The 14,188-nt window shown below is 58.0% G+C and overlaps 1 protein-coding gene across 9 annotated transcripts in view; it reads left to right on the top strand.

The window, feature by feature from the left end:
• Window positions 1-1,553: 1,553 nt before the first annotated feature.
• DGKZ (diacylglycerol kinase zeta) overlaps window positions 1,554-14,188 on the top strand; it is a 41,341-nt gene continuing 28,706 nt past the window's right edge. For 2 of the 9 annotated variants that reach the window (XM_037027991.1, XM_037027992.1), the window contains exon 1: window positions 13,542-13,617. Coding sequence is in view for 6 of the 9 variants with exons in the window: in XM_037027996.1 (XP_036883891.1) it covers window positions 1,797-2,008 (212 nt within the window). In the remaining 3 variants the exon portion in view is untranslated. Of the gene's footprint in view, window positions 2,009-10,990; window positions 11,186-13,276; window positions 13,618-14,188 lie in introns of those variants that run through there. The other 7 variants (XM_037027996.1, XM_037027997.1, XM_037027998.1 and 4 more) reach the window with 7 other exon arrangements.

Genomic DNA, 14,188 nt, shown 5'->3' on the forward strand with positions numbered 1-14,188 from the left:
ATGGGCCTCGATGATAGAATTCCCGTGGGCAGAAGAGAGAGGGGCACGAACTCCAGGCAGTGGCCCCGCTCTGCGCTACCTCTGAAGGCTAGGGCATCATCTGTCCCTAGCCTTCAGAGGTACTGAGAGCAGGAGGAGCCTGGAACAGCGCAGCTGTCCCCGTGTGTAGCCCATTCTCTGCCCCTGCCAGTCTGGTCCCTCCCACCTTCCTGGGCTCACGGTCAATGGGGAAAGAGAAGACACAGTCTAGGCCAGACCAGAGGGCAATGGGGGCTGGGAGAAAGGAGACAGCCTTTCCACTACAACCAACCATCCAGGGGGGCTTCCTGGAAGTGGATGTTTGAGCAGAGCCTCAGAATGTGAAGTCCACCAAGGGAAGGAAGTATCAAGTGGGGTAGACAGCCTGGACAGTGCCACACAGGCCTGATGACAGTTCCCAGAAGAAGGAGCACAGAGGAGTGAGGGAAATGGGTGGAAGCAGAGGAGATCTGTGGGAAGATCAGGTGTGGGGAGACGGGGGCCTTGAATGCAGGACTGAAGTATTGGCAAGGGGGAGCCATTGAGTACTGCAGGGGGAGAGTGGATGCTACAGTCAAGGTCAGCTTCAGAAAGAGGAGTCTGGGGCCCTGAGGAGGAGACCTTAGTCTGAGAAATCAACCAGAACCCCGGCGTGGTCCAGGTGTAAGGTTCAGGTGATGAACATCCCAAGAACAAGAGGAGGAACCATGGGGTTTGGAGGTACAAGAAAAGCAGGGAGTCCGGGACAGACTCTCATCAGCTTCCCGTGCCCCAGGACGTTGATTCAACCGTCTGAGAGAGACCCTGGCCCAGAAGCCTCAGCAGGGCAGGCGGGAGGAGGCAGGCAGGCCCTGAGAAGGGATGGGGCTCCAGGGTCTGGACGCTCAGCACCCCGCCCCAGACGAGGAGCCCCTCTCCCGGCAGGGTCCAGAAGAACTCTAGGCCTAAAGACGGTGTTGCCGGCGATCAGTTCCGTCTCCTAAGGCAAGGCATCCCAGAGTAGGCTCCCCCTTCCTTTGCCCCTTCCCCGAATCGAACTGGGCCTCTAAGCTCCGACGGCGCAGACGGGGTTAAAGCCCTCTCCCGTCACCGCCCCCGCGCCCCTCCACCTGCGGGCCGCCGGGGCTGCCGAGGCCGGAAAGCGCGGGACGAGGCTGGGGGGGGGGGGTGCATCGCAGACGCCGAGCGACGGGCGGGAGGTGACTGGCAGCTGCCGAGCAGCAGAATCCCGGGGGCGGCGGGGGGCAGGAGTGGGCTCTGGCGGGCGCCCCGCACCCCCAGCCTCGCGCCTGGGGCCGTGTTCGGACCCACCGCGGGCTGGGCCCCGCTCTCTCCTTCCCTGCCCGGAGCCGGGCGGGCTGGGCGGGGCAGCGCCCTCCCCGCCCCCGGACCCTGCGGACCCGCGGGCGTCTCTAAGGTGACACTCCGGTGCCTGGCGAGGCGGCGGCTGCAGGAGCCATCTCGCCGCCCCGGCTCCCGCTGCGCTGCGGCTCCGGCGCCCGCCGTCCGGGGGGCGCCCCAGAGCGCACCACGCAGCGCCCCGACACCCACCGAGGACCCCCGCCCCGGGCGCGGGAGAACCCCAGCCGCCTTTCCCGGGCCCAACGCCGAGCATCTCGCTGCTCGTTGTCGTCGGAGCCCGGGCGTCGGGAGGGACGCGAGGGGCCCGGCGCTCCCCTCCCTTCACGTTCGCTTCCCTGGGCCCAGAAGAAAGGGAGACGAACTTTAGCGGGGACCCCGAAAGGCCGCAGGAGCCGCGGGGAGAGGGCAGCCGCAGGATGGCCGAGGGGCCGGGCGGCGGCGGGCCCGGCGGGGACAGGGCTGGCGGCGGCCCGGCAGCGGCAGAGGAGGCGGTGCGGGGACGCGGCCCGCGGGGGGCGGAAGCCGAGGTCCCGCAGCTGTGGCCCGAGGGACCCCGGGGCGCGGCCGCCGGGGCCCCGGTGGAGGAGCGGTTCCGTCAGATGCACCTGCAAAAGCAAGTGTCTTACAGGTAAGAAGGGGGCAGGGGGGCGCGGCGCCCAGGACCCCCCACCCCCGCCCTGTTTCAGGCGGCGTTCGCCGAGCGCCGGCTGCTGCCTGACGCCCAGGGCTGAGAAATTACTACGGGGCGGGGGGGGGGGGGGGGTCTGCCCTCCGTGTGCAGGGGGCGAGAGGGGGCTTCTGGGACCCCTGCTCTTCATGAACCGTGCAAGCCCTGTTCACTGAACATGGAATTACTGGTGCCAACTGCGTGCCAGGCACTGTGCTGGGCAGTGAGGAGACACCAACCTAGACATGAGTCTTACAAACAGTCGTCTGCTGGGGCGAGCTGGGACCGCTCCCTGGCCCTCCTTCTGGGAGAAAGAGGGACCCCTGAGTCATTCAACAGGCCTTACTCGAGCTTTCCTGGGGGCCGACCCCGGGGCTAGGTGCTGGCTTTGGGAGTGACTGAGTCACTCCCTGCGGCCAGCTAAGACCCTGCTGTCTAGAGATGGAAAAGGAACCCCCCTGGCCCCCTTGGCCCCAGCAGCCCCTCACTGGCATCCTCGGTGGCAGACTGAACCTCGAGCCCCCAACCTTAGGACATCATCTTAATTAAATGGTCTTCTGCCTGGGAAAGATTCCCTGCTGCCCTGATCCTGCCACCTCTGCCTGGGGGGTTCCCTAGAGGAATCAGCCAGGATGGGCCCAGAAATCACTTTTATGACCTGGGAGGGGTCGAGGGAGGGCTGTCCCTCACACAAGGGTGGGTACATTTGTTCCATAGACAGGGCATCTGTGGAGGGGGTGGAGGCAGGGCAGAAGCAACCCTTACCTTCCCCCTCCTCTCTCAGACCACAGCCTCAGCTTGGACTTGCTGCCCCAGTAAAGCTCCTGGCCCAGAGTGACCTCCTCTGGAGGGTCCAGCAGGGACAAGGAGGCATCTGCAGTCCTTGACGCCATCAGCCTGGTTAGAGAGGATAATTCTCCTGTCTGTTTGCAACCACGAGGGCTTGGGGAGTGTCTGAGGCTGCCTGCTTCACCCCGGGACTTCTGGGAAGATGTTTCATAAAACCAGCCCAGCCCTGAGGCTCCAAGGGCCTTTAGGTTCTTAATGGCTCTGAAGTCATCAGGCCTCCATTACTTGGGGGAAGATGAGGAAGAAGGGGAGGGTGCCTCCCCTTCACAAAGCGAGATGCTCAGAATAAACGGGAAATAGGTTAGGTTCCCATGGTCCCTGCCTTCACTTTGGGGGGTACCTGAGGAATCAGAGGTGCACTGAGCTCCTTTGCTAAGTTCTCCCAGAGCACTGTGCAGGGAGTGGGGCACCATCTGTCCCTAACCTTCTGGATGCAGATAGAAGCGCCCCTGACAGTCCCCTGGGGGAGGAGAGAGTGCACAGGCGACTGAGTGACCGGAGGAGGTGGGGCAAAGGATGTAGAATCCTGGAAGGAATATTAGCCTGGGAATCGGAAGACCTGGCTTGAATTCTCATTTCTGCCAGGGACTCACCGTGTGTGCTCCAGCTGGACAATATCTCTCTGGACCTCAGGTCTTCACCTGTGACATACAGGGGGACCTCAGATTTTTTTCCTTGGCTGTGGGTCAGGGACGAACAGTATCTAAAGCTGGAAAGGAGGCCAGAGTGGGGTAGAGCCTTAGAGGATGAGGAGCAAAGAAAAAATAAAAAGCCAGGAGGGAAGAGGCTACACACACACACACACACACAGAAGCAGCTGCAAGGACTGGGACTCTCCCAGGGTGGTCCCTGAATGGAGGTCCCTCCACAGCCCAAATCAGAGCCTTTAGCTACTAAGAACAGAGGGTGACCAAGCTGTGGCTCGTCTCTGGCTACGAAGGCATCCAGAGACCTGTGAGTCACCTGTGCGAGGCCTGCAGAAGATAGCACCCGGACAGGCTCCAGCCACCACCCCGGGGCCAATCAGAAGAGGTACCTCCTCACACCAGGGTTAGGCCAGGAGCCCAGGCTTAGGACCAGAGCCAGACAAGGCAGCAAGGCAAGGAGAGAGGCCCCTGGGGAGGGGGCAGAAGAAACTCCACGAAGGAGGCAGCAGCCCTGGGCCCTCCAAAACCTTTCCAGACCCAGGGAACAAGCTGTGCTATCTGGCCGAGCCCTCCCATGGGGCTTCAGCTCTGAGTGGGCTGATGACCCCTGCAAGCTCTCCACGCTCAGGCTGCCCAGAACCGGCAAGAGCTCAGGCCCACGGTGGCCCTCTTCACATCCTCCGCTTGCCACAGTTCCAAGCAGCTCTGGCTCTGAGCTGAACCTCCCACCCCGCTGTGAGTTGCTAAGAAAAGCAACTGAAAGCCCTTCACAGAGAGAAAAGGGACTGAAATGCGGGGGCAAAAAAAATCTGAGGGCGGGGGGGGGGGGGTTGGACGCGGAAACAGGATGGAGGCCTGGCTGCCTCTGACATAGGTGAGAACAGGCTTGTCAGCAGGACAGTAGAAGCTTTTAGGAATGCGGGGAGTTTCTGGAAAATAAGTTCCTTTCACCCCCAAGCCTGACAGCTGCTTTATGTGAATGGAGAGATGGCAGGTTTGTGCCAGTAGAAACTCTTGCAGGGGCAGGGGAATGGGTGGACATTTTCCATCTGTGTCTGGGTGTGAGGAAAGGTACGTCCCACCCATTCGAGGAAGTTCTGGAGTATCAAGGCTGGGCTCAAGAGACCACTGGAGAGTTGCGTACAGCCTGGAAAAAGCCAGAGGGGCTCCAGGGACACTGGGTTTGGCCTGAAAGGCCCAGTCAGGATGCAGAGCTTGGGCCTCTGGAGCTCGGCCCCGTGGTTCCCTAACCAGACCACCTGGGGGGTTTCTTTTCAAATAATTTCTGAAGCCCCATCCCTGCAGATCCCAATATAGGTGGTCCAGGGCTGGGCCTGGGCATCTCAACTTTAACAACCTCTCCCATGTAACTCTGATAATCAGGCAGGTTTGGACACCACTGGTTTCCCCTGTGAAGAAGCCAAACCAATGGGGTGTGGCTGGCAGGGGGCCTCCCTGTGCTGGGTGCAGCGTGGCCCCCGCAGGGCCTTGAAGGGAAACCAGCACCTCTGTCTGGAGTTCTAGTCCTGGGCCCCGCACTGTATGGCCCGGAAGTTTGGGGCACAGTCCCTTCCCTTGACAAAAGTAGGATTCATCACGGGGCCAGACAGTAAGTCGTCTAGGCTTTGCAGTTGACACGCTCTCTGTCACTCTGCTCTGCCATGGTAGCACAGAAGCAGCTAGGGACAGTATGTAAATGAAGGAGCATGGCCGGGTTCCAGCAAAACTTTATTTATAGACACTGAACTTTAAATTTCGTATCATTGCCACTGTCACAAATATTATTCTTTTGATTTTTTTCCAACCATTTAAAATTGTAAAAACCATTCTTAGCTCACATCCCTACAAAAACAGGCAGCAGACTGCACATGGCCACGAGGCAGAGTTTGCCAACCCCTGATCCAGTAGATGGGACTCGATAAGCCCAGGGGAAAGACAGCTGACATTGGCATTGGGAATCCACCTGGGCATTGGACAAACAGCACCGGCATTTTACTGAAAGAGACAGTGCAATACACGGGCTTGCAGGCTTCAAGGTCAGAGAGACCTGGGTTCAAATTCCAGCCCTGCCCCTTCCTAGCTGGATAAGCCACTTTCACCCCTGACCCTGTTTCCTCAAATGGAAAACGGGGACACTAATACCCATACAAAAGGGTGGCTGGGGAGATCAGCAAGATAAGTGATGCAAAATTCCTGACTCACAGCCCAGCTGAGACACAGTTGAAGATCTTTTGCGCCCCACCCCCATGGTGGACCTCCTTGTGGGTCTGGGTCCAGCATGGCCCCTGAAGGAGTTTGGCCCTGAGCGAGATGGGTGATGGTGAGACCTGGGGGTGGCAGAGCTTAATGGAGGCTCACGGCAGGGACTGAGCCTGCGTGCGTGCCTCTGCCTGCCGTCCTCCCTGCCCCCTCCCCCCCCAACTGAGGAGCTGCGGGGGAGCAGCTGGGGGAGACACCTGGCAGGGGAGAGTGCCCCCTGCTGCAGGCACTTGGCAGCGGGCACACAACTCCTCCAGGGAGGGGCACCTGATCCAACTCTCCCTGCTGCTATTTACCAGGAGCTAAAAATAACCCAAGAGTGACAGGGAGATGGGGCCGATTTGTAATTTAAATAGCAACAGGATAAAGCAAGGAGCTGCAAGAGATCACATTCTGTCCTGAATTAAAAATGCAAAAACCGGGGGCAGAGAGCTGAGATGGAGAGGAGGAGGGGGGCGCCCCAAGGCCAGAGGAAGCCGGAAGCTGGGGGTCTATCTATTTTCCTTTCTTTGGGAAGGGCGGGGCACAGACTCTGCCTGGAACTTCTTCTCCGCAGGGACCTGAGGTTCTTGCTGACAAATGAGTCAAAGGCCACACAGGGCAGTGCCCGGAAGTGGGGCCAGCCTCGTCCTGAAGGAAGCAGCAAGGGATTAGGAACCCAGGGAGAGGATGTTATCCCAGCCTGTTTTGACAGAGGGTGCTTGGGACACGCTTCCCACCCCCAGCATCCCATGCTCCCCACCACCCACACGAGAGCAGGCACAAACCATGTGAGCATTTTGAGGGCGTCTGGGAGGACTAACGGCATTTGAACAGGTTTTTGAGTGTGCTGCTGAGAACACGGCCCCTGGGCCAGGCACCAGGGAGCCTGGCTTGGAGTCTTGCTTTTGCCTTGGTGCAGTTTCAGAGCAGAGCATTCAGAGAAGCCACTCAGGAGGCCAGGTCCCAAGGACACGGGTTAGCACAGTCTGGGGAAAACCTCTCTTCAGAAACACCCAAAGGGGTGGGTAGAGGGAAGGCATTGGAACTAAATACGGCTTCTGCTGGGCTCCACTGTGCCTGACCTACAGATGCTCTGGAGCTGCAGACGTTTGGGGAAGGAAAACTAAGCAGCGTGCACAGAGTAGGTGGGGATTTGAGGGCCCTTGGGCAGCCTCTTACAGGTGAGAAACTGAGCCTCAGAGAAGTTAAGCAATTTGCCAAGGTCACACAGCCACTAGCTGGTAAAGCAAGGATCCAAACTCAGGTGGGTTTCACTCCACAGCCGTTTTTACTTTTAAAAATCTGGAGTCTCTTCAGAATCGTTTCTTCTGGCTCTGTACTAAGTGCACATATTCCTGGGGGGGGGTGCCAGGACAGGGGACACGGCAGCTAATAGGTGGTTCTGCTTGCTTCGGGGTTCAGGAGCTGCCGCAGGCAGGGTGGGGGGGCAGGACTGGGAGGGCGGGCAGCGGGGGCTTGGCGCTGCAGACCAGCGTGGGGTCAGGCGGAGGCTCTTTGGGGCACACCCAGCTGACCCAGAGTGAGGGAGTTAGAGGGGACCCAGGAGGTGCCAAAGGACAGTTTTCAGGAGACAGCGCGGTGATTGAGAGTCCACCTCTGACTGCCGAGCTCCCGCAGCTCTCTTGCCCCAGTGGGAGAGGGTCTCAAGCCCCTCCTCCAGATTTCCTCCTTGCTCATGACTTTAATGAGGCTACACAGAAGGAGCCTAATCAAATTTCCTTCAGTCTCTAGCTAGGGGCACCTGCAGTCCAACTCAGGGACCTCTGTCTCCTGTGTTGGGGGTCGGGGTGGTGCCAGGGGCCCAGCGCCTGGGCAGGGCTGGCAATCAGCTGGGGCTCTTGGAATGCTTCCAAGGGCTTCGGCAGGTACCGGGGTCACAGGCTTAGCTTCTGGGAAGGAACTTAGACTCAAAAACTCCCCCATGTTACCCCCCACCCCAGCCACTCATGCCAATAGGAAGCCAGTTGCCCTCCCTCTGCTCAGCTTGTTGGACACCTATGTTCAGCTTGTTTCAACTTCCATAGGAAGTTACTAAGCACACACTTGCCCCCGGTGCAGAGCTAGGAGCTACACGCCGTTCGGGAATCCTGTAAGGAGATAAGACTAAGGTGCACAAAAGGCCGCCTGACACAAGGTGATGTGGGAAGAAGGAACGTGAATGTCGGGGATGAATCAGTAGGTGGGACCGCTGGTTCTGGAGCACATCTGACTCTTAGTGAGTATTTACAAAACACTGTCACACAGACGGATGAGTGAGGACCTAGAGATCAAGGAAGCTGATTCAAATAAAACTGCCAGAGCTAAATGAGACCTTTAAAGTCATCTCGTTCATCGTCCAGCCCCGAGATGTTAAGTGACCTGCCCGGGCACACAGGAAGGTCTGGAGTTCAAACCAATGGACCCTGGTCTGGGCCTCTCTTCACCATCCCACTTTTGCTTCTTGGGCTGGGGTTTTGAAGGATGGAGGTTTTGCCTGGTCAGACGTTAGGGGGCGACAGGGCCAGGAAGCAGCAGAGGCAGAATGCCTTCGCAGGGGTGAGGGCGCACGTTAAAGGAAGTGTGGGAAAAAGAGGGGAGAAATGGCAACCCAGCACCTACTGTGAGGCAGGCACCAGCCTGGTGTGAGCAAAAGAAAATCTCTTTCCGCAGGGAAAGCCTGAACAAAGAGGCAAAAAAAGGAAGGAACCAGAACATAAGGAGCCTTGAAGGTCAGGCCAAGGAGGCCAGCTTGGCCGGTTTTGAGAGCAGAGGCTGTCCAGATCATGGTGTGAGTGTTTGGTGCCCCGGTACATTTCTTTTCCCCAGCTCCCACTTCATCATCCAGGCCACAGAAAGTAGAACACCTCACCCTCTGGGGCCTCAGCAAAGCCCAGAATAATTTTCTCACCTAGATTCTTCTTCCTGTGTGTATCTGGGTGGATTCTGAGGGGTCCCCAGCTCCCCAGTGCTGGCACATGTTATCCTAGGAACTGCCAAGGGCATCTTCCCCAGCCCTGTGCACCTGTCCCTTCCAGCCTTGTCCTTCCCCCAACCTGGAAAGTACCAACAGCTTCCAGGAGGACAAGCCCAAGAGGACTCTGGTCCTGCAGTAGTCAGGAGGACCCGCTCCGCCTGGAAGAGCCTCCAGCCGCCCACTTCCCCTCCAGGAGCCGCGTTTCCTGCTCTCTGCTGCTTGCTCCAGAGCTGCCAGGAGCTGCAGCTGGAAAACAAGCCCAGCCCCATTTCCTCTGTTTAACTGCTCGAGCTACTTGCAGAATCCCTGGGAGAGGAGCAAAGGCCCCTGCAACAGTCTTCTAGAATAGTCCTCAGTCTAGCTGGCAGAATTTCCGAGGGGCCACAGCATGCAGGTCTTGCCCCAAGGGATTCAGAGATGATGGGCTGGAAGGGAAGGCTGCCAGAAAAGCGGGTGCTGAGCCGCAGGGACATCACTTGCATGTCCCCAACCCTAGAGGGGCCATTGAATGTCTTATTGAAGGGCACAGATTCTTGCTCCTACCAGGTATCAGTTGGGCGACCTTGGGAAAATGAGCTTAACAGTCTGTACCTCAGTGTCCCCGGATGTAAAAGGAAAATAACAGGGTCTGCCTCTCAGGGCCCTTACACAGACCCGAAAGTTTCTGGTACAGAAGTGTCTGTGAAATATTAGCTATTGTTCTATCATTCCTGGGTACTAATTATTCATGGCATAGCCCGATTTATTAAACAAATATTTGCTGAGAAATATTATATCCCAGTCACGAGGGTCGCAAAGGCGGTCACAGCACCAGACAGAGGTTTCTGAGGGCTGGGATGGCCTCGCGTGCCCACCGCGCTGCAGGTGCCGCAGCACAGACGTTTGTTCAACTGAACTGACACCGTTTCTGTCCTCCAGAAATTCACAGCTTTCCTGGGGTGGCAAACACATACAGATCTACCAAAAAAATACTAATAATTATAGAGCAGTGTGATTAAAGCGTGCTGGAAGAAGGTACGATTTCCAACCCAGAGACAACCCTAATAACAAAGAGTAAGTGTGTGCCTTACTATGTATTTATTAAACCTTCCGATGGCCCCGGAGTCCAGCACAGTGAGGCCTCTTTGCAAACGCATCAAGTCCATTCCTTCCTCGGGACCTCAAATTCTGTGCTCCTGGGTGGTTACGTCATTTGCTCTTGATTCACTCAGGTCTGTTGTCAAGGTCGTCTCCTCAGAGACGCTTTCCCAATCCCCCTCCCACCCAGCCACCATCATTCTCCTCCACCTTCGTTTCGGCCTCATTTGTTCTCTATAGCACATCCCATTACCCGGCATTATTTTATGTATTTTTTGTGTCCTAGATACGAATAATATCCTTCGTCTTCCCACTAGAATCTAAGCTCTGTTAGTTACAGCCCTGCCTCTGTGCTCACTGTTAAGTAGTCTGACACAGTGTGTGATGCATAGAAGGCACTCAATAAATCGCTATAGAATGAATTCACTTTATAAACCCTTTTACCTCATATTTAAACCTCGTAAAATACCATGAGTTCAGTTACTCTCTCCCTCCTTCCATTTTACAGATGTGAAAACTGAGGCTTCAGAAAAACTCCCTGACACGTGTATTCACAGGTTCATCTGTTTACTTCCTACCTTATTCCAGAAAGGTTTAAGGTGGACCCAGAAAGGTCCTGAGCTGACCTGACCCAAGGTCGCACAGCTCGTAAGTGGCAGAAACATGATGAGCCCACATCTTCCAGCTCCATTCTGGTTCCTCTTTCTGCTCTGCCCCTGTCCCGTGCGCCTGGCCCTTGTTGGATGCTGTGCCACTCACAGAGGTGTGAAGGAGAGAGAGCTGTGTGTGCGTGGTGTTTTCACCACGCCCCTACCCAGCACACCCGGTAGTTGTGATGAAGTGGGAGACCTCAGCAGGGCTAAGAGGTGAAAATCCAAGAGGTGAAGTGGAGAGGAAGGCCAGCCTGAGGCTGAGGTTCAAATTCCAGCCTGGGCAGGTCTGGTGGCTGCCTAGCAGCCTCTGATTCTTGGGACTGTCTCCTGACTGCTGGGCTGGGCTTGTCCTCACCTGCCTCTTGCTCTCCCGCGCGGCTCCTCTTCCAGCCGGCCTCCTGCCCCAGCCAGCGGAAGGCGCCTGCGAAGTCCCTGGTCCTCTGCTGGGGCAGTCAGCTGGCCTCTCGCAGGGCCCCCGGTCAGGAAGTGCCAAAAGAGGAAGAGAGTCGCCGGCAGGATGAGCGTACTGGGGGCTGGCCACAGTACCCGGGGAGGCTGCGATGAGGCCACAGCTCTGGGCCCCGCGGAGGCGCTGGGGACAGAAGAAGGGGAAAGGCCGGGGGCACTGAGGCAGATGTGGCGCTACCGCTCCTGGGATGTGCCACAGATCCCAGCCGAGACCCCCCAGACACAGTAGGTACTCAGGGCGGCCCAGGGAATGGGCACCTCCAGCCCTCTATGAGTCTTTTATCTGGGATGGGGCTTGTGGCAGAAGTGGGGTTACCCACCCCACCCGTCATCCGGCAGCTCTGCAGAGGTTCAGGAGAAGCAAGGGGGTTCTCGGCAGGATGAAGGGAACTCTCACGTCTGAATTGTTGGGGGCAGTGTGGTGGAGGGCTAAGTTCTCAGGAGGCTAAGTGTTGAAGGCACTCACAGCAGGGGGTTTGGGAAGAGAAGTCCCCATGGGAATAAGGCAGTCGTTGCTATAAGGTGTTGTGCACACTCAGCGGGGTCTTCAGCTGTTTCTGGTCTCCTCCCTCAGAAATAGGTGTCAGAACCAGTGGAAAAGTTTTCCAACGGGGCGCATGCACCCCAGGAGGATAGCATGAGGCTCACTTGGGGATTGCACTGTCCTCTTGGTCAGCCTGGCACCTGAGGCTAGCTGGAGGGCTGGTATCCCACGTCCCTGTTCAGACCTCCAGGCCCACAGGAAACTTTAAGGAAGCTGGAAGAAGGTTCTAAGCTTCTGGGTGCTGGCCATTTTTCAAAACCGCAGGCTTTCCGATAGGCCACTTCTCCCAGCATTGTCTATATGTGGCTGCCTAAGGCTGGAAAATGGGCAGCCAGTTCCCCAGAGGAAAGGGTAGAAGTGAAGGTGACACAGGATGTGGCTTTGCAGACAGGAGCATGAACAGAAACAGTGGGCAGCCCATGTGGGCACCAGGGTGGCAGGGTTTGGGAGGAGGAAGACTACACTCTCCAGCTCCCCGGCCTCCCTTTGCCAGCCCTGCTGAGGCTACCGGAGCTGCCCTGGTGGCTGGCTCCCCCAACACGCGTGCTGCGGCACCCCAGGCGACTGCTCTGGCTGCGATTGCTTTTCTCATCTTTGTTTGTTTTAAAGTGGATTTTAGAGCGCACGAGAGAAACGCCAGTGTGTTGTTCCACTTATTCGTGCATCCATTGGTTGATTCTTACGTACACTCCCTGACCCAGAATCGAACCTGCAACCTTGGTGCACTGTGACAATGTTCTAACCAACTGAGCTACCCAGCCAGGGCTTCCTCGTCTTTAGAAGGGACAACCCCTGCTATCTGGGGTGTCTGTGTGTGTATCTGAGAGGCCTATTTCCGGTGAGTGATGTGTGTAAGAGGGATGTGGCAACATGTAACCGTTGTCCTGGGGGTGTCTGCGCACAGGAGAAAGATGTGCATGTTCTATGTGGGTGTGTATGTTGGTGAATAAGAGTGTGGCCCTTAAGTATGTGTTTTTATGAGTGTGTAAAAGGTATGCAGGTGATTCCTATAGTGTAAGAGATCTACAGGTTTTGTTCGACACTGTCTTGGAAAAATGCTATTTGTTAGGAGTGTGCAGAAGGGTTAGAAGCAACTGTGAATAGCTGTGGAAAGGTGAGTTTGTGTGAGAAAAGTGTATGTTCTTTGTTAGAGTGTGTGAGGGGCACTTTGGTGTAACGTTGGTCCTAGTATACATTTCTGAGTGTCAGAGGCTAGGGTTGGAAGTGTTGGTTTGAGTAGTGAGTGAACGAAATTGTGTGACAGGCATATTTGTTCTGTGTGTGGAGAGCGCTGTGTAAGTTTTGTTCCCTTGGGTGTGTGATTTGGGAGAGCCAAGGGGGTAAGGGCGGAGGTTGTGTGAGTGGCTGTGAGCCAGTCACTGAGTGTTCAAGAGAGGGATCTATTCCTTGTGGCTGTGGGAGGGGAGGAGGTGACAGCCGCCCCCATGGGTGTTCACTAGCAATTGGGTAGGCTGTTGCTGGGGGAGGGGCGTTAAGGGGAGGAAAATATTGTACATATCTGGGTGGGCGCAGGGAGCAGATTCAGTGGGGTCCAGGCAGACCAGCCGAAGGTTTGGGGGCGGGACCTCGATTGTCCCGCCCTAGGCACCGCCCCCTCAGAGAGCCGAGGAGGGTTGTTGAGCGGCCGGCGGCCAGCAGAGGGCGCCGCGGGTGGGTGCCTCCGCGCAACCGAGGGGGCGTGTTCGGCAGCGGGCAGGCAGCTGCCCGGCCAGCTATGCGGGGTCCTGCGGCCGCGGCTGGCGGCACTTCCTGGAGCGGCGGCGGCCGCTTCCCCGGCACCTGGGTGTGGGGCGCGGGGGCGCGCGGCGCGGGGCGGGCAGAGCGAGCGCGCGCCATGCCCGCGGCTGGCAGCGCGGAGCCGGCGTGTTGAGCCCCGGCCGCCGGCCAGGCATGGACGTCTCCCGGGGACCCGCCGCCGGCCGGGGCTAGGGCCGGATGGAGCCGCGGGATTGCAGCCCCGAGGCCCGGAGCAGCGACTCCGAGTCGGCCTCCGCCTCGTCCAGCGGCTCCGAGCGCGACACCTGTCCCGAGCCGGACAAGACGCCGCGGCGCCTCAGCAAGCGGCGCTTCCCAGGGCTGCGGCTCTTCGGTCATAGGTGAGCGGGGCAGCGGCGGGCAGGGCACCGCGGCACCAGGCGGATACGGCGCCTGACACCGGGAGGCATTTCTTAGGCACTTAGTGCTGACACGGAGTAGAGGTCTTCGCCGGGCACCGGCGGTACGGGCTGTCTTGGTGTGGGTTCCGCGTGGGGGTCATCCTCCAGCGTCCTGGCACTGGCACCGAGTGGGGGTCATTCCCTGGCACCGGCAACTTAGCGCGCCTCCTTCGTGGTACCAAGGCAGGGTCAGCTTCCAACTCTCCAGCAGGGAGACAGGATCACCTCAATCCCCTGCCACCAGCAGGTAGGGCCCCAGGACTGGTCACTCACCCCTTCTTGGCACTGATAGAACAGGACCCCCTCTGAGCTCCTGGCCCCGGTGAGGTTGGGGGATCTGGCTGCCCCCCTGGACCTCTCGATGGGTCCCCGTTGCCTACAAGCACGTCGTGACATCTGTAGAACGTGGCCTTGCTGATACTGTCAGGGCACACGCCCGTCCTGGAGCCTTGGTCACTGATTGAATCGCTCAACATTTTAAGCCTCTCCTTGGGACTGGGGGTGCCTGGCC

The sequence above is a fragment of the Sturnira hondurensis genome, unplaced genomic scaffold, assembly GCF_014824575.4.
Source record: "Sturnira hondurensis isolate 20B ecotype Veracruz unplaced genomic scaffold, ASM1482457v3 Scaffold0019433, whole genome shotgun sequence".
Taxonomy (NCBI): Eukaryota; Metazoa; Chordata; class Mammalia; order Chiroptera; family Phyllostomidae; genus Sturnira; species Sturnira hondurensis.